Source organism: Nuphar pumila, chromosome 7, assembly GCF_984573655.1.
Source record: "Nuphar pumila chromosome 7, dmNupPumi1.hap1.1, whole genome shotgun sequence".
Lineage (NCBI taxonomy): Eukaryota > Viridiplantae > Streptophyta > Magnoliopsida > Nymphaeales > Nymphaeaceae > Nuphar > Nuphar pumila.
The window spans coordinates 112,811,796-112,832,573 of NC_143255.1; the positions used below are offsets into that span (position 1 = coordinate 112,811,796).

General features: G+C 40.8%; 1 protein-coding gene across 2 annotated transcripts in view; it reads left to right on the forward strand.

The window, feature by feature from the left end:
• The first annotated feature begins 457 nt into the window (after window positions 1–457).
• Window positions 458–20,778, forward strand: part of LOC149832976 (putative protein phosphatase 2C 60) — a 41,140-nt gene continuing 20,819 nt past the window's right edge. For both annotated transcript variants that reach the window (XM_090014815.1, XM_090014816.1), the window contains exons 1-2: window positions 458–1,225; window positions 1,756–2,123. In XM_090014815.1, coding sequence (XP_089870941.1) covers window positions 877–1,225; window positions 1,756–2,123 — 717 coding nt within the window. In that variant the 5' untranslated portion in view covers window positions 458–876. The remainder of the gene's footprint in view (window positions 1,226–1,755; window positions 2,124–20,778) is intronic.

Here is a 20,778-nt window from a genome sequence, read left to right on the forward strand (position 1 = left end):
TTTATTCAGAGAAAACAAGCAGATTATACAGATGTTGCCTCGACCATTGGCGAGCAAAACAAGTCAGGGAAGGATTTGCCAGATTGAACCCATTTAAATGGGGTAAAGCCTGATGATGATAATGGTTACCATCTTTTATTTATTTATTACACACTTGTAAATTGCAATGGCAATGGCAATGGAAAAGTAAATCAAAAGATTAAGGAAAATTTCCATTTCAGGATACCACCTTTTGCTTGATGTTCCTAAAAAGAGCCTCATTTAGTAAATTTTTTTTTTAAAGATATTTCAAATCCTACTTTTAACTTAAACGGTAAACAGCGACCACAGTCATGTACAATGAAATTACTAAACTACCCTCATTTAGTCATTTTCTACAAACCAAAGGTTAAAAATGATATTTAGACCAATCTTTTTTGTCATCACCCCAATTGGAGAGTTCGCCTGTCCCTCAAGATAAGTCCAACTTGAAAAGTTCTCTCTCTCTACACTTTCTCTCTCTCTTGCTTCTCTTGTGAACCTGCCACAGGCGTTAAGTTTTGTGGGGATCTCTCTCTCTGTGTTTGTTTTTCTGGGTTTTGTCTGCTAAAAGAGAAAGGAAGGAAAAGCGAGAGATACAAAAACACCCAAAAAAGATTGGTCTACAACACCACCCAAAAAAACTTAGCGTCTCCCTCTCTCTGCAAACAATTCCACCTCCTTCGCTGCCGGTGTGATCCGTTGACGAGGGGAGGAGAGACGAAGGATATCCGTTGGCGCCCCCCCATCTTATCATTCTAGGGCTTATTGGTGAAACGTTTGCTGGTTTTCTTCTCGGCGCCTTCGTTTTTGATGCGGAGAGACAGAAATTGGAGGCCGATTTGGGTGAGATGAGGGATGTTATCAGATTTGATGAAGTTTGTGAGCGCCTGCTGCCGGCCATCGGCGACCGATCGATACGCCAATGCTAGGGCGGGCGGTGCCGGAGGGGCGGACGCTGCTGCCGTTGTCGGCCGGCAGGACGGGCTACTCTGGTACAAGGACTCCGGCCAGCATTGGAATGGCGATTTCTCGATGGCCGTAGTCCAGGCCAACAACCTCCTCGAGGATCAGAGCCAGATCGAGTCGGGGGCGTTGAGCTCGCTCGAATCCGGTCCCTGCGGCACCTTCTTTGGGGTGTATGATGGCCACGGTGGCCCCGAGACGTCGCGGTACATCAACGATCATCTCTTCCACCACTTAAAGAGTAAGTTTTCTCAGAGCGGAATCTCGCTGCATTAATACGTTTTATTACGCTTTTGTGATGTGGGTGTCTTTTTTGGCGGCTTAATTCGTAATGGGTATCTCATAAAGTAGTGGGATCCAATTTGGCGTTTTCATTGTTGTTGGGTTAATTCCTTGATTTTGTGGAATTTTATAGATCTGATTGTTGGTAAGAAGAGATAATCATATTTGTAGTTGTTTTACTTTTAGTTTTTTTCCTTAATGTTTATGGTTTTCTATTCATGGTGGTAAATTTGATACTACTATGACCCGAGTGTGAATCGTCGGTTTGTTGGTTCTTACTTTATTGAATCATCGGTTCACTACATGGGTATGTCGTTTAATACTGAATTTATGCTCGTCTGATTTAGTTTTCTTTTCAATTCTTTGATCATCCCAATCTCATTTGCTTTGTGAGAAAACAATTTTTGGGGTTCTTGTTCGAGTTGAACGGTAAAAGTGATTTATTTGAATGATGGCACGCTGTGAATGAAAGGGATTAGTTATGTGCAGAATTCACGTCGGAGCAGCAGTCTATGTCAGCAGATGTCATAAGGAAGGCATTCCTCGCGACGGAAGAAGGGTTTTGCTCTCTTGTTTGCAAACAGTGGCCTACCAACCCTCAGATTGCCGCAGTTGGATCGTGTTGTCTGGCTGGAGTGATATGCGATGGCATGCTATATGTTGCCAACCTGGGCGACTCTCGTGCTGTTTTGGGGAGGCTAGTCAAGGCAACAGGGGAGGTCCTGCCCATCCAATTGTCGACAGAGCACAATGCAAGTAATGAATCTGTAAGACAGGAGTTGCGTTCGATGCACCCTAATGATTCACATATAGTAGTTTTGAAGCATAACGTATGGCGCGTGAAGGGAATCATACAGGTATTTTTTGAGCCCTCTTTTTCTGGACAGTGTGCTTTTTGCTTGGAACTATATTCAGAATTACTTGCATGCAAGAATTAGCTATTCCATGTTATACATGATACATTGTATGTCCAGAATTTAGGTTACCTGTTAATCATTTTGGCATTGTAACATGCAGTCAGCTACCTGTTGCATTCCTTAATAAACTTCATGCATGTCGTCTATTTGATTAGAATGACTGTCAAAGTTCATAAATATGCTGTCAGAAAATGTTTTTGTTTTGGAATTTTTACATTTTCTCAGGACCAAGTAGATGCCATTCTTTTGTTTCTAGTGAAGGCATGGTAGCACGTTGCATTTCATCTTCCTGGTTCATCTTCCAGCCTCAGTATTATTACAATAAGTCGATAACCCTTTTACAGTTGTTGACTTAACTGTTCTTATAGTTATTGAGTTGCATGGTGAGGTTACCTCACTCTCCATTCTTCTATCTATATATTGGAAGGTTAAATGCAGTGGAAACTCATTATAGAATGGTGTATTTTCAATAGAATATTGAGATAAGACTTTTCTTTCCTATTAGAGCAAAGCTGCTAGTTTAATGTTTTGTTTGTTTGTGCAGAGAATCAAAGTGTAATATTGCACATTAGAATTTCCTGTATTAGTTCTGGGCACTTGAAGTACACCTTTTCTGTATACTATTTGGAAAACACTCTTCTTTATTTACGGATATTAACTACGTCTAAAATCCTATTTTCTCTCTTTGTATTTCACAATTAATAGGGAGAACTATTTATCTTGATCAAATATTTCTTTCCCGATTTACAAGTATCTTGTTTTCTTTTCTTTTTTTGTTTTTAGAATTTTTCATGGTTCTGCGGTCATGGTTTGGATCCATTGAGAAATTCAAAATCTTGACTCTATAAAGTTTTCGTCATATCTTGCTGAAGTTGCCAAAATTTCCAAGGATATATAAAATACTTCAAAAATATGTCTCCTGAGAAATTTCCTTGTTTGTTTTTATCACAAAACTGATACTTGCTCTGTTACAGATGGAACTATTTGTTATAGGTTCCTGTACGGGGAAAAAGTGTAAGTTTCTGTTAAGTGGGAAACTTACGGAAAAATGTTAATAAATATTAGAAAGTGAAAAGTAAATTGTAAAAAAAAATGGCATTTATGACAATCTTGGTTCTAACTTTTACATCATTAGCTTCAGTTGGGAACAACTAGCAATACATCTGTTTCAAGATTCACGACTGAATAACTTATGTTGTAGGAACTAGAAAACAGCAGATAAACAAAAGAAGTGGAAGGTACAACCTTCGATTTCTAACTCCAGATCAGGTGGTTAGAAAACAATAGAAAAACAAAAAAGTGAAAACTAACTCATGTTTGCTTAAATATTTTACAATTGCAGCTAAAAATTCAGTGAAGTGTTTCATAGGCAGGAATTTCTATTTGAAATGCCCCTCCTTTTTATTGTGATGGTAAGTGTATAATTTGTAGCATGAAGAACCTAGAATTTCTTCAGAGCACAAACCATCTTAGCGAATTGAATGAATCATCATACATTGAACAAGAGGACTTGGACAGCACTGTGTGTCATGTTTTGTATTTCTTATGCAGTGCAATGGTTGTTTCCCCCATCTTTTTGGAGGTGTATATACTTGATGAGCTTTTCTCAACCAACTTAACAAGAGTGAGGAAGCATTTTTGCCATCTTTTTTTCATAGCTGTCTTCAAACATTTTCACATAACTCTATCTTTGTCTAAGGGTGTGGATAATTAAGATAAGGCATGTTGCAGTTTCCCCTTTTAATTATCAACATTTCTCCAATGGATGCATTGACTAAAGAATGTTATAGTGTTATTTTAATATGTTCTTTGATGTAAGAAAAACTGGAGTCTGGTTGGGAAAATTGTCTTGTAGTAAAAACTCTCATCAATGTCAAGACTCGATAATGTGAATAAGTAAAATCATTGTCTGTGTTTGCCTTGTTATTGTGAAGGCATTGTGGTGTATATGACTCCTAGCCACATATGTTGATCCCAGATGTACCTTGGCAAAGTCAAAATGTCGGGGTTTTATGGGTTTCCCAGTAATATCAGGAAATTTAATCTAAAAATTAGAAAATTGGTAGAAGTATTGCAAAATATAAGAAAGGGAGTAGGTTTTACGTTTTTTAACGTAAAGAGAAGATATAAATTTTTTAAATCATGAAAAAATAAAAAATCATGTTTTAAAATAGAAAATAAGAAAAGTAGAGAACATAGAAATATCATGCTAGTCTCACTATCAATGTTGTGAAAAGCGTTGAGGCGTAGCGAAGCGCTCCACCAAAAACTGAGGCGAGGCATAAGCCTCGAGGCGGAAAGCGTAAGCCTCAAATTTTTTTTTGAAAACTTAAAAAGTACTTTAAAAAATATCTAAAAATACAAATAAAAAAAATGCTTTATTGATGAAGCAACAACCAATAAGATAAAAAATCTCAAATAAATACCAAAAAATTTATTATACATAATTACTTTTTCCTAACACATAATTATACAAAAAATTATTGATTTTTATTTTCTAAATGAGTTCCACGAAAAAAACTACACAGGATATTCATTACCCTAACTATCTTCTCTACCATCAATGCACAGTTTGATTTTAGACTTACCAACCTAACATCCTATGGACTAGGGATGCAAATGGATCTGATATCATCAAATATCCAATCCAAGTCTGGCATATTATTTCCATATTTGAATAATTCAAGTAAGATCCAAACATGCATTCAGATTGGACTCCGATTCACTTAGTTGGTTCATGTTTGGATTCAGATGTGATTCAGACCAGTATTTTAGGTCAGAACTAATTCGGATCAAATATGATCAAATCCGAATCCAATTGTAATTGGGCGTGGTTTTGGCTTACGGAATTCGACCAAACGGAGTTGAATTCGGTGGGATGTCAGATAAAACTTGATGCAGCTGCATCACTTGTGTGTTGAATGGTAGGAACTCGGCTCACTCGTCGTGCACGGTGCAGAAACAAACAAAGAGCAACCGCCATAACATAGTTGTATGAATTTTATTCCAATGAACTTTCAAAATAAACAATAAACTGAATAGTAATGGGTAGAAAGTAAGTAACTACAATGATAGAATTTGAAAATCAAATGAAGAAAGCTCTCACAGAAAAAAACAAAAGACAAAAGGAAAACTACTCAAAACAAGGCTGCTGCGTTTTCTTAATATCCTCTCCCCTCTCGCAACCCTAGAATATGGTTTTTAAAGAGGTCAATCAGATCCGGGTCTCGGGTCCAGTACCAGACCCGAGATGTCTTTCTGCTGCTACTGGGCCTGGGTCGTAAGTGCCTGCACTCTTCTTGAATAAGTACGTAAGGGTACATCAACTCCTCGTCGTGGTGCAGTGGACCGGATCGGATTCAGCTCCTGGATCCCACCATCTGTCCCTTGGAGTGGATCGGGTGGTGCCTGGGCCGAGTGTGGGTCACGTGGTACCGATCCAGTAGGGTCCTGCTCTGCATCATTCTCCCCTGGTTGGGAAGAAGTCGACTCTGACGACTTGTTGTCTCCACAGTAAGCATATAGATCAGACACGTTGAAAATAGGCGAAATGTGCCAATCGTCGGGCAGCTCAAGAAGGTAGACATTCAGATCCAACCGCCGAAGGACCTTAAAAGGACCATACTTCTTAGGACTCAACTTGCTGGAGGTGCCTACTGAAAAACGCTCTGGACGCAAGTAAACTCATACTAGTTGACTGACTTGAAACTGGACATCACGACGACCTTGGTCTACGAAAGCCTTGTAGGATTCATAGCTCTCCACAAGTTTGGCTCGGATTTGTCAGTGAATATCACACATGTACTCAACAACGTCAAAGGCATTTGGAGCTGGGTCAGGTATGCTAGATACAGGAGCTAGGTCTACTATATGGGTGGGTGAACGACCATAAACCACTTGGAACGAGGATTTTCCTGTAGACCTATTGATGAAATTGTTATATGCGAACTCGGCCTGAGGCAATACGAGATCCCAAGTTTTGACATTCTCCCCCACTAAACTCTGTAAGAGGTTTCCTAAGGTGCGGTTGACAACTTCGGTTTGACCATCTGTTTGAGGGTGATACGCACTACTGAACTGAAGCTTGGTCTTCAATAAGGACCATAACAATCTTCAAAAATGGCTCATAAAACGCGTGTCGCGATCAGAGGTGATCGTACGGGGTAACCCATGGAAACAAGCGACGTCCTTGAAGTAATAGGAAGCGACTAAAGAGGTGTTAGTGGTTCGCTTACACGGAACAAAAATAGCCATTTTGGAGAACCGGTCAACAACGACTAAAATTGAATCAAAACGACGTGGAGTTCTGGGAAGGCCCACGATAAAATCCATGGACACGTGCTCCCACGGTCGCTCAGGAATGGGTAACGGAGTATACAGACCACTATTTTGACGATGACCCTTGGACACTTGACACACATGACAACCTTGAATGAACTTGACAACATCTTTGCACATTTTGGGCCAAAAGTATCGTTCATCTAGCAGAACAAATGTCTTGTCATGCCCAAAATGCCCGGCTAACCCTCCCTCATGTAATTCAGAAATCAACTGAAGCCTAAGAGAGAAGTCAGGCACACATAACTTGTTCCCACGAAAGAGGTAACCATTATGAATACTAAAACGGTGGTCGGCGGCGTGATCAGAGGAGATGCACTCTTCCCGGACTTGCTGGAAATCAGGGTCCGTCGGGTATAGCTCCTTGCACTGCTCGAACCCAACGACCTGCACTGACATGGTCATCATAAGGCTGTTTTTTCTGCTAAGAGCGTTAGCTACTTTGTTCAGAGTACCTGATTGATGACGAATCGTGAATGTGTACTCTTGCAAGAAGCTGACCCACTTGGCATGACGAGCACTAAGCTTTTTCTGACTATTCAGGTATTTCAATGCCTCATGATTCGTGTATAAGACAAACTCCTTATAAATGAGGTAATGCCTCCAATAACGAAGGGCTTGTACTACGGAATAGAACTCAACATCATAAGTGGAATATTGACACCTAGCCTGAGTTAGCTTCTCACTAAAGAAAGCAAAAGGTCGGCGGTTCTGACTCAAGACGACACCAATTCCCACTTTAGAGGCATCACACTCAACTTCAAAGATTGCATTGAAATCAGGGAGAGCTAAGACATGGGCACTAGTCATTCTGATGCAATGCTACGGTGGACTCGGTACACACCGATCCACGATTCAAGATCCAAACGCACGCGAAAGCTGAAATGATATAGTCCGAACATAACTCTGGAAAACTGATTTTTGGGATCTGTGCACTCTGTTTCGACAGAGGAGATCCAAATGAAAGTTGTGCGTGATTTGCACAGCTTTCCAACGAATCCAAAAATACTAGATTCGGAGCTAGAACGATCGCTCCACGGACTCGACACCGGGACTGCTAAACAAGTCCAACACATATTATCGAAATTCAGGGGGTAGACTGTTTGAAGGGAATTTTGACCCTTCAAACGTTGGAGTTTGGACAAACTCACAACTGACGAAATTAAGGTCAGATCCAGACCTTTCCAGAACACTAAAGATCGCAATTTTTGGAATTTTTTTATAATCTTATACGAATTTTTGAATTTTATAATGGCATGAGTTATTGTTTCAGAAAATAAAATTCAAAGATTCTACAATAGCAACAAAGATCAATATTTTTGAAGTAACTAAGAAATAATTCAATCAAAACCAAAAACATGAAAGTTGTAGGTCTAGATTATAACTTTCCACAGAATAAAAAAAATTGAAATTTCATTCAGGGAATCTCTAGATAATCAGAAAATACCGAACACTATTAAGTTGGTTCTGAAGCAAACCGGTGACAGTGGATGACTATCAGTCCGAGACTTTGAGAGACATATTCAGGGGTTCAAATGAACGAATCTCAGAAACCTTTCAACTACAAAGTTGTAGGAAATTGTTTTAGCTTTCTAGGAAGCTAAAGAACACGAAAATCCGTTCAGTATTGAGTTCGACACAAATGTTTTAGCAGAGACGTTTCTGTTATCACGTAACAACGATTTGGTCCTTTTGAAAGAACCCGAATTCATTCACACACATCAACAACCCGAAATAACTTAAGATCAAATGAGACAAGTTTTAACATGAAAAAATACTTCTAACATGCCTTCGCAACTCTTTAATGGTCTAATACAATTTAGCAACATCAAATCATGAACAATCACAACAAATGCGAATAAAAGTAGCTAAAGAAATAAAATGAAGAACCGATAGAGATATCCGGGCTGAAATCGATAATGGCCGTCGTTGGAAAGCAACCGCCGCCACAAGAGAGATACGAACAGTAGGGATGAATGAACAATCACCACGAACAAACTTAGAACAACCACCACGAATAGAACCTCTTCACAAGAGCACCTTCCACACAAAAACGAAGTTCGGTTTTTTCTTTCACACTAAGATAGCGTTCCTTTTAGCACCAACCACACCAAAAACCTATGTCACACGGACTCGGCTAGGGAGGTGCCGCACCCGAGTCGACATGCCCCGACACGGGTGCGGCTTCGGACTCGGCCCGGACTCGGTCAACGCCGAGTCGGACTCGGTCAACGAGTCAAGGCCGAGTCCGTCCACATTTTGGACTCGGTCAACTTTGACCGAGTCCAAAAATGTTCATTTTTAAGACAAAAAAAACATTTTTTATATATCTTTTTTTTTAATATATAACCAGACTGTGCAATGCAGTTGCACAGTCACAGACTGTGCAACTGCATAGTCACTGCACACAGTCTGTGACTGTGCACAGTCTGTGTGACTGTGCACAGACTGCATTGCACAGACTGTGTGCACAGTCTGTGTGACTGTTTCACAACTTATGTAAAAATATGTATAAAACACAATAAAAGGTAACCCAACCATTTGAGGTAGCTAAATAAATGCTTTTCCAGTTTAAAAAAATACTAGTTTCACAAGTATTAGCTTAAGAACTACCATAAAGAAATGGGAGTGCCAAATTGAAACTTTAGAAAAAATTAAGGTCATAGTTTTGGCTACTTAATTTACTGCAGACTTGAAGTTTACTATTACAAGTCAATTTAAATTATATCTTTACAATGATAATATCCTTTTATCTTATATAGTTTTGGCTACTTAATTTTAATTGTTTACTAGAATTATTGTTATATATATATATAGCCGAGTCCCCGTGTCCAAAAATTTTGAAATTGCGCCGCATCCGCACCCGCACCCGCATCCGCACCCGCACCCGCACTCGCACCCATGTGACATAGCCAAAAACTTGATTTTTCTCACTCTAGAACCAACCACACTACCAATTTCGAAATTGAACAAGACCCCTCACCCCTTGGTCTACCTCCCTAGTTAAGGGCTTAGGTTGCTTGGGAAGAGCCACAATAAAGAGACCTTGGCCTTCCCAAGCTTTGCACAAAAAACGAGTGTGCAAACTTAGATTTTGTCAAATGCTAATAACTCCACCAACAGTCTATTTTTGACTTTGGGCTGGTCAACATGAATTCAAATGAGGTTCAAGATGGACCATATTAAAGTGGTGCCACCTAGGACCCCCCTCATGAAGACGGATCAAGATCCGGATCCAAATAGGCTGTGAATTGGATCTTGCACCAACACCAAGAGAGAAGCGAAATTGTGAAAAAATAAAAACTACCCTTGGACCCCATACACCCTCTAGTACCACAAAAAGATCCTACATGGTACCAGAACTATCCGAATCCGTAGAATCTGGCTCCTAAAAAAAATAAAAAAATACATAAAATAACTATTGCTAAAACAAAGTCCAAAATACGATTCCTCAACGGAATCAAGACAATAAAAGGAGCACGACGAACATCGGCTAACTGAGAGATCCACAAGGACTAGAGACGTCTTGCAAGCGTGTGAATCGCCTTGGGTAGCGATGTTCAGAATGGGTCTGAATATTTGGATTTGGATCCAAATCCGCTTCAGTCTCTAGATGCTTTGCATCATTCCCCCCTGGGTCGAAAGGCTTCGTCCTCGGAGCCTGTATCTGCTCAAGCATCCCTCCATAGTCCCTGCACAAGTTCAAAATATAATCAACGTAGATACTGTTCAAGGCAAATAGAAGTGAAATAAACATGACAAGAGATTCAATATTGGAATGACAATAATATTTGATGCAATGCAATGCAATATGCTCTATAAAATGTAATTCAGACAAATACAAAGTAGAATAATGAAATTGAATCTCAAAAGCATCTACGACATTATATTTAATGACTTTACCTTGCATCAACGCTCTACAGATAATACCAAAATTTGGGTCAGAAACATATATCAATTGACTATATAGCATGTGATTCAAAATTGCAAATTTTGCGCTATTGGTTTGAAAATCACATGATGAGTCACAAGCAACATAAAGTAACAACATACCAAATGTACTATCAGGATTTATCAAAGAGAAAAAATCAACATTATCCATTAAACCCTGGTGGTCATAAACAAGATTTGGGGTTTTATGCCAACTAGACCTATTGCGTCATGACTAAAATGAGACTCTAAATTCAACTCCGCAAAAGGAGTTTCAACATTTAAGCGCTCATTGACACACATGTCTTGTTGATTCTTATCAATAAAATTCACCTTTTTGACCGTTGACTCGACAATGAATATACTAATGAGACTTGTCAGAACAATGTCGACAATCATGTCAGACGCAACACGGGGGTAAACTGTAACATCCATCGATTCACCATGAGAGTTTTCAAAAATGTTGGGTTCACTGATAAGGATGTCCATGAACTCATCAAGGCTTGGATTGAGCTTTTCAATTTCGACATCAGCCTCACAAATAGAATTATGAATGACAAGTGTGAAGTCATCGATGACATCTTGACACACAAATGCTTTGATGTCTTCATCAACATCACCATAGAGTGGATTATCAAAGATGAAGTTGTCCTCGAACCCGCTTGGACAACTTTCAGTATTCTCCATGAATAAAGGGTTGTCAAAAATGATGTGAGACAACTCTTCATGATCTTCTATGTCAGAAAGTGAAGAAAGGTCGGACAATTCATCGGACTCTCTAACAAGGATGGGTCTTTCACTCAACTTTTCAAAGACTAAATCAGAAATGAACGCACTCATCGAAACTTTCTCAAATACATGTGAGGGTTCAATCATGGATTCCTCATTCACTTCAACGATAGGATCACTACCGACTTCGAGAGAAGGATCCGCTAGGGAATCCTTTGCGATATCATGAGATTTCAATAAATCTTGAGGTTCATGCCTGACGATGAACACACTGGGTCCCTTGATTTGAGATGCAGCGATCTTAAGGGACTCATGAGGCGAAATGGGGGTAACAACATGAGATTGAGGAACCATAACAGGAATGGTGGTTTGGACCATAGATGACGAAGTGGAAGACAAATGAGGCAAATCTTTTGAAGGAAGCAACTTGATTTTTCTACCCTCAAAAGTGAAGGAATAGACATTGAACTTACCATGATGTATGACATTTCGGTCATATTGCCAAGGTCTTCCGAGAATAAGATGGCTCGCATCCATAGGGAGCACATCGCACTAGACTTGATCGAAGTAGGTATTTCCAATAGAAAACTTGACCAAGCATTGCCGGTCGACACGAACATCGATGCTCTTTTGGAGCCAAGACATCTGATACAGATGAGGATGAGTCTTACAACTCAAACCTAACTTGATCATGGCTTCAATCAAAATCATGTTCTCACAACAACTCACATCTTCTTCCACAAACTCTTCTTCAATATCTCCCTCAAAATCTTCTGGTTCTTCATCATAAACAGAATTGGACTCTGGATCGAATCTCGAATCATCCTCAATTGGTGATCCTTCGATGAAGAGGGCCTTGCCACGACACTCTGTGGACTTATGACCGGGTTTCCCACAAGTATAACACTTGATGGGAGTGCTCGAACTAGTGGTTCTAATCTGGTTTCCTATCGAACCATTCTGGCTCGCAACCCTAGGTGGATTTGAAGCATTGTGGTGACGGTAGGGTGGGACAACTTTTGCACTGGGGACCGTAGGAGCCTGCGCTACGGGTCTAGTCACAGGACTAGGCCTAACCAAGGTTTTTCTCTGGGTAGACCTCTCCCATTGACATGCCTTTTGATGTGCTTCAGACACAGTCTAACACTCTACGAAGTTCAACATATCTTGTAATTGGAAGTTCAGTCCTCCAATATACTTTGAAACTAATTGTTCTTCACTCTCACGAATGTCATTTCGAGCAATGAGATCATAAAAATCTTCGGTGTATTGGTCCACCGAACAGGTTCCTTGTTTCAGACTTTGATATTTCTAATAAAGTTCTCGGTGATAGTTCAATGGTAAGAATTGAGCATGGAGTTTCTGCTCCATGTGCTCCCAACGCTCAATCGGGGCACGACCCTGATGTTTGCGCGTTTGTTTGAGTTGTCGCCACCAGGCTGCAGCTCGACCCTTTAATTTGAGGGATATCAATCCCACACGACGATCTTCGGGTACCTCCTTAAATTCAAGGATTTCCCGAACTTCGCGAATCCAATCTAAGAATTCTTCAGGAGTTCCAATCTCCTTGAATTCTGGGATATCAAATCGCAAACCTGAATCCCAATGGGATCTCCTAGTCTGAAGGTTATTTCTCCACTCTGGACTTCGTCGGTGTGACTCAAAGTCATCATCAGAATCATATGATTGGGTTTCTCGATTTTCTCGAGAACTGTGCAAACTTCTTTCCTCACGCCGATCGTTAAATCTAACATTCTCGGCCATTTGATGAGTTAAATCTTCAACTCGGCGATTAGTCTCAGCCAGTTGTCTTTGCAGATCTCACACCTCATATCGATGGTCACGATCATCGTTTCTCCTATTAAAATTATTTTGACCTCGACTGCCCATTCGACTCGCCATGGTGAATGGTACCTAATTTTTTTTTTGAACTCCCCACAATACAAGGAATCGTGTCGGATTGAAAAATCCAACAACCCTCGCTCTGATACCAAAATGATGCAATATTACGGTGGACTCGGTACACACCGATCCACGATCCAAGATCCAAACGCACGCGGAAGCTGAAATGATATAGAGTCCGAACAAAACTCTGGAAAACTGATTTTTGGGATCTGTGCGCTCTGTTTCGACAGAGGAGATCCAAATGAAAGTTATGTGTGATTCGCACAACTTTCCAACGAATCCAAAAATACTAGATTCAGAGCAAGAACGACCGCCCTACGGACTCGACACCGGGACTGCTAAACAAGTCCAACACAGATTATCGAAATTCAGGGGGTAGACTGTTTGAAGGGAATTTTGACCCTTCAAACGTTGGAGTTTGGACAAACTCACAACTGACGAAATGAAGGTTAGATCCAGACCTTTCCAGAACACTAAAGTTCGCAATTTTTGGATTATTGTTTCAGAAAATAAAATTCAAAGATTCGACAGTAGAAACAAAGATCAATATTTTTGAAGTAACTAAGAAACGATTCAATCAAAACCAAAAACATGAAAGTTGTAGGTTTAGATTATAACTTTTCACAGAATAAAAAAAATTGAAATTTCATTCAGGGAATCTCTAGATAATCAGAAAATACCGAACATTATTAAGTTGGTTCTGAAGCAAACTGGTGACAGTGGATGACTATCAGTCTGAGACTTTGAGAGACAGATTCAGGGGTTCAAATGAACGAATCTCAAAAACCTTTCAACTACAAAGTTGTAGAAAATTGTTTTAGCTTTCTAGGAAGCTAAAGAACACGAAAATCCGTTCAGTATTGAGTCTAACACATATGTTTTAGCAGAGACGTTTCTGTTATCACGTAACAACGATTTGGTCCTTTTGAAAGAACCCGAGTTCATTTACACACATCAACAACCCGAAATAACATAAGATCAAATGAGACAAGTTTTAACATGAAAAAATACTTCTAACATGCCTTCGCAACTCTTTAATGGTCTAATACAATTTAGCAACATCAAATCATGAACAATCACAACAAATGCGAATAAAAGTAGCTAAAGAAATAGAACGAAGAATCGATAGAGATATCCGGGCTGAAATCGATAATGGCCGTCGTTGGAAAGCAACCGCCGCCACAAGAGAGATACGAACAGTAGGGATGAATGAACAATCACCACGAACAAACTTAGAACAACCACCACGAATAGAACCTCTTCACAAGAGCACCTTCCACACAAAAACGAAGTTCGGTTTTTTCTTTCACACTAAGATAGCTTTCCTTTTAGCACCAACCACACCAAAAACTTGAATTTTCTCACTCTAGAACCAGCCACACTACCAATTTCGAAATTGAACAAGACCCCTCACCCCTTGGTCTACCTCCCTAGTTAAGGGCTTAGGTTGCTTGGAAAGAGCCACAATAAAGAGATCTTGGCCTTCCCAAGCTTTGCACCAAAAACAAGTGTGCAAACTTAGATTTTGTCAAATGCTAATAACTCCACCAACAGTCCATTTTTGACTTTGGGCTGGTCAACATGAATTCAAATGAGGTTCAAGATGGACCATACTAAAGTGGTGCTACTTAGGACCCCTTCATGAAGACGGATCAAGATCCGGATCCAAATAGGCTGCGAATTGGATCTTGCACCAACACCAAGAGAGAAGCGAATTTGTGAAAAAATAAAAACTACCCTTGGACCCCATACACCCTCTAGTATCACAAAAAGATCCTGCAGGGTACCAGAACTATCTGAATCTGTAGAATCCGACTCCTAAAAAAAATAAAAAAAATACATAAAATAACTATTGCTAAAACAAAGTCCAAAATACGATTCCTCAACGGAATCAAGACAATAAAAGGAGCACGACGAACATCGGCTAACTGAGAGATCCACAAGGACTAGGGACGTCCTGCAAGCGTGTGGATCACCTTGGGTAGCGATGTCCAGAACGGTCTGGATATTTGGATTTGGATCCAAATTCGCTTCTGTCTCTGGATGCTTTGCATCACATTCTTTCTTTGATAATCGTAAAGGCTTTTCCGGCAGCAGACGTCTAATTAAAACTAGTACCCTTTAGACACTCCGTGATGGGGGCCATGAGGGTGCTAAAATTTCTCACGAATCGTCGGTAAAAAGTAGCTAATCCGTGGAAGCTACGGATCTCTCCTATAGTCTTTGGGGTGTGCAGTGTCAACCCAAAAGCAGGGGGCAAATTAGGGTCGCCAGCCGATTCATGTTCAGCCTGTCCAAGACGAAGTTCCAACGTCGGCTCTCCCTCCCTATTCCGAGTTGCCTCCTCCGCTCCAGGCGAACCAGAGGAACTACGTAGGTACGCCGCCTCCTCTAGGTGTTTCCCTTTCTCTGCAGCAAGCCCTTACGGCTGCACAACTAGCCGGACCTGCTCTGCAGGATCCCAACTTCACGTTGGGTCCTGTTGAAGGTCCAGGCCCGTGGCCGCGAGCTTCTGGGATGGTCCCATATGGTGGGTCATGCCAGCATGGTCCTAGCATCGCGCTGGGCCTGGCTGCCGATCGAGGCGTGGCTGCACAACCCGGGAAGGCAAAAATTTTCGAGGATCCTGCGTATGGAAGCAAGAAGACAGCAACCCATGGCAACCCTATCGTTGCGGAAACGGGTCAGCCGATGCACCCTCAGCTTGCCCGATTCACCACCATACCTTCGATTCTCCCTCCATATTCTGATTCGAGTCCTCCGCTCCAGCCGAATCAAGGATCTTCACATAGGGATGAGGAGTTGCACGCAATTGCATTGTCAGCACAAGTACTGCTTTCTCGGCTAAAGCAGGCAAAGCAGTCAACAAACAGAATACGTGAGGTTGATAACTTCATAAGGGCATCTGTGCTTGCCCTTTGTTTTAGATTGCTTTGGTGGTAGTGACAAAACTACAAATATTGTTTCAAATTATCATCAACCTTTCATCTGCACATGCTCCACTAGAAGTGATCATGAGGGAGCAGGGGAACCCTTGGGGACGGGCCCGGACCCAAGAGGGTCCAGACCCAAGTTCGTGGAAACAGGACCCGGGCCCGGGAACCATCCTTTGGGTCCTCGGGAGCGGGACCATCAACAACTGTTTCAACCAATCAGTGAACAAAAACAACGTTTTGCAACTGTTGCTGAATTGGCTGCAACATTACTCTCAGTCCTCCTCTACTTGAGATGGTGCGAGAAGCGGCAGGTCTTCCATGATAATATATCAAGGGGAAAAATGGTGGTCTTGAAATAATCAGTCAGGCAATCTCTTACCTTTGAGGCTTTCCTCAAGAAGCCAATAAAGCTATCAAGTAAGGCCATTATCGGACCTGAAACAAATGACTTAGAGGAGTGGAATCGAGATCCTGAAAGCTTCCATCAAGAGCAGGATCTGTTGCAGAAAACTGAAAAGCTCACGCCTTGTGTTGAAGCTCTGTTCATTACGTTGTTTGAAAATCATAGTAATCTTCTTGGCCCTTTTGTGGTTTCCACTCTTCATGTAGCAATGATTGGATTCTCAGCAACAAAACCTGAAATACTGACTGCCTTGTTTCTTAAGGAAGCTGCCTATGGTTCTGTTGGACATACATATCACGAACTGTCAAAATGTCATAGCTTCAAGACTTGGTATGAAGGGGTTTTGTCTCTTGAACTCTCAAATAACCATCATAATCAGCAAATTATACATCGAAAAGTTGCATGTATTTTTGGAAAATGGGTTTCAGAGATCAAAGGCGGCTTAAGGAAACCAGTGTGGTATGCTTTGATTATCTTGCTCCAGGATAGAAATCTAGCAGTTAAACTTGCAACAATTTGGTCGCTGTATTCCCTTATTGATGATGATAACTGTTACGAACTAGGTCCTTTTGATTGTTTCCCAATGTGTTGGAGTCTGTGTTTCAAGTTGTTTGGAGCGGTGCAAATGTTTGAATCGAAGGTGGTAGTTTCAAACTTGGTATCTTTGATCGTTGAACATCTTGGTGACAGAATCATTCCATTTGCAAATGAGCTGGCTAAGTTTTTTCAGAAGTTATGGGGTGAATCAGCTGATGAACTTTTTTTTCTGGAGGACAGTATGCAACTATGGGGAGCCACAGTGATTCAAGCACCTTCAATGGCACTGCAGCTACTAGATCTCTTTACATACCTTGTGGCGATTATGAGGAGTTTCGATCACTTACAAGTTGCAATGAATATCACCGAGTGCTACATTATCTTAGGCAGAATGCAATTTTTAAATGTTCATGCCCAAAACTTGGCCAAACTTTTAGATGGAATTGTGAACAGTGTGGTGACAATAAGTTGTCAGAGCCGACTTCTTCCCAACCCAAGGAGAATGATGCAGAACAGGCCCAAACATCACATACCCAACAGCACGCGGATGTTGTTTCGGGTCCAGGTCCAGACCCGAGACCTGGATCCAAACTGAAGTCCTTTAAATAAGTTGCCTAAGGTTTCGTGAGAGTTTAGTGAGAGGGGAGAATACTGAAAACGCAACCGTCTTTTCTGTTTTGGTTTTCTTTTCCTTCCAGCCATTTCCTTTACAAAGTTTTGCTCATTCCTTTTCATTTGTCTTCATTCCGGCAGTACTATCTTTTTTTTATTAAGCTTGTTGCTTTACTTCTATCTGTTCGTATTACTAGAGCGTAAGACTGCCATTCCATTTAATACATTGTTCCCTGGATTCCATTGATCCTACCTTTTATTCTCTTCAACGAAACTTTTTTTTCGGGGGGTTGTCTGATAGTGCATAGCTGTGCATCATAAAAGGGAAGTGGCACCCACAGCCACCCATCGGTAGTGCAGAGCCGATCCTTTCATTGTATCAGCAACCATCTACGTCTGCCGTGGCATTGAGAAGCAGCAGTATCGGCATCATTATCGTGAAAATATTGCACCATCGCTGCATCAAAACTCGATCCATCAACATCCATTTGAGTGGTAATATCACGACTTGTTGAAAGTATCATGATATTTTGATTGTTTAAACAACTCTAAAATGTTGTATTTTTCTCGCGATATTTTTAAAGTGTCATGGATACGTGCCACACTTTTGACGGCATCAGGTTATGCATACGAGTTCATTTTTTATGTAGTGGTGCTGCATGTTTAGCATACAGCTCCACTGCTGATGACCATCCATCTCAATGTATGTTAGAAAGACACGTTGTCGACAGGAGGACGCATGAGCAGGTTCGACTCGTAAGTTTGAAAATGTTTTGAAAAATAAGATATGAGGACAAATTTTTAAAGTTTTTAATTAATAAAAAACTAATTTTTATAATTTTAATGTTAAAAAATGCATTTTATTAAAATAAACCTTTAAAATAATAATAAATAATAAACAATAATAAAATATTATCTATACGTGTCGGTGTCCATGTTCACGTGTCCAAGCCTATCCATTCCACTCATGTCATTAGGACACACCACCAAAATGCCGTGTCCCTGTGATAGATCTACACCAAAATGCCGTGTCCGTGAAATGCTAAGATAGGTGGCTATCAAACGGGTTGCTGCATGTCCACCATGCAGCGATGTTTTTAATGTGAACACCATACAAAAAGGCTTACCATTTTGGTGTCTTGCTGCTGAACCAGTGTGCTCTCTCTCTCTCTCTCTCTCTCTCTCTCTGGGAGGTGCTCCTGAAACCGAACTCAAGGCCTTAGCTAGAATTTCGACCATCACCAACCATCTGGTTCCCCTTCTTCCTCAGGTTCGTCCCTTCCATGCTTCTAAAGAAGGAGAAGACGATTATCGAAGAATTCATGGGGAGGTTTCTGCCGGAGACGCCGTTTGGAGAGTCTGCTCAGATTGCATTTCTGTTCAGATTAGGCCTCCCTCTATTTATCCCTAAATTTGGGTCGATATATATGAGGCGCATGTCATTTATGCCTCAGACATGCGCCTCAAGGCACAAAGGGCCGTGCCTCAAGGTGAGGCACGATTTTAACAACACTGCTCACTATATTATCACACTATGTCACATAGGTGAGGGTGCGGATTCAGCGACTAGGCAATTTCAAAAACCGTGGGTGCAGGTAGTGTATACGTGTGTGTCTATATATAAACATGTCTATATATATAACATGGTTAGATTGGATATACTTTGACTGATGTCTAGTTCAGATCCGGGTCATCTTTGACCGAGGTCTGATTCCTGGTCCAACTCATATCTCAATCAGATCTGGGTCTGGCTCAAGTCTAAGTGTTACAAAATACTGAGAGAGCGAGAGAGGGGAGAAAAGGAAGGAGGAAGAAAGGGATAAGGAGGAGGAGGAGGAGAAGAAGAAGGGGAGGCAGAGAAAGGGGGAGGGACAGCAAAAGGAGGGGGAGAGAGAGGTAAGAGGGGAGGGTTTGGAGTCGATATTGCCATGCCCTAACCCCTTTTCCTTTCTTTTTAAAAAATTTACCTTCTGAAATTTGACAAAACTCTGTCACTGTTGACCAAATCCAATTTTTGGACAATTTTGAACTTGGGTGCAGTTGACCGAATCTGCGTCGAGTCATGTCGATGTGGGTGTGGGCTCTAAGAAAAGTCCATGTAACATAGTTATCACAATATTTCCAATTTTTTAATGTTTAAAAACATCAGGCTATTTTACCTTTTTAATTTGTATTAGATCACAATATATTCAAAATATACAACCAATAGTTACCAGCAGTGAATATGATGTATTACCAGAGCTGTCCCATATATGCCCTTCTTTTGCAATAAACTGTAGCACCTATGATAGTGGTGCAAGATGAAACCTTTGTTTTCCCCTCTCAAAACATTGTTAGGCAATATGAAGTGGAGTTATCAAGGTAAAGTAGGAAGATTGTTGGCTAACAGATCATGGCTGGGGTATATCTCATCTTTGAATAATAATTGTTAAACAATTATTCCACTCACATTACATCCCAGAGTACAAAGATGTTCACCTTTGTCTAAATCTTAACCACAATTAATTGGTTACCATCAATATTATGTAGGGGTTGTTAGAATACAGTCTGCATATGCGTATGAATCTGGATCCAGATCCATACGCATATTATATGCAACACATGTTAAATAGGATCTCATTAATGGCATTCTTGTAAAATGTATATGTTTTTACTTTATAATGTTTAGGGTTTTGGAGGTCGAGTATTGAAGTGCCGCCCCAGCCATTTGTGAATTTCTCTCTCTCTCTCTTCTTATCTCCTGTGATCAAATCTGTTATGGTATCAGAGCTCAGGTTAATCCTGTGCGTGAAGAAGTTCCAGCGTGAGATCGTGGTTCTTCAAAGCTCAGTGTGAACAGTTCCAGCGTGAGAAGCGTGAACAACAAGCCAGCGTGAGATCGTGGTTCTTGTGAACAACAACCCAGCGTGAGATCGTGGTTCTTCAAAGCCCAGCAACACAGCGTGAGATCGTGGTTCTTCAAGGCCCAGCATGAACAGTTCCAGCGTGAGGAGCGTGAACAACAAGCCAGCGTGAGATCGTGGTTCTTCAGCTTTCACATCAACCCCAGCGTGAACAGCAAACCCAGCATGAACAACAAACCCAGCGTGACATCTTCTCTTTATCTTATCTGAAATCTTATCTTCGGAATCTGAAATTTCATATTCTGAAAGTTGGTACCTTTATCTTCTTCATTCCATCTTTTCCTCAACATCAACAACTGGTT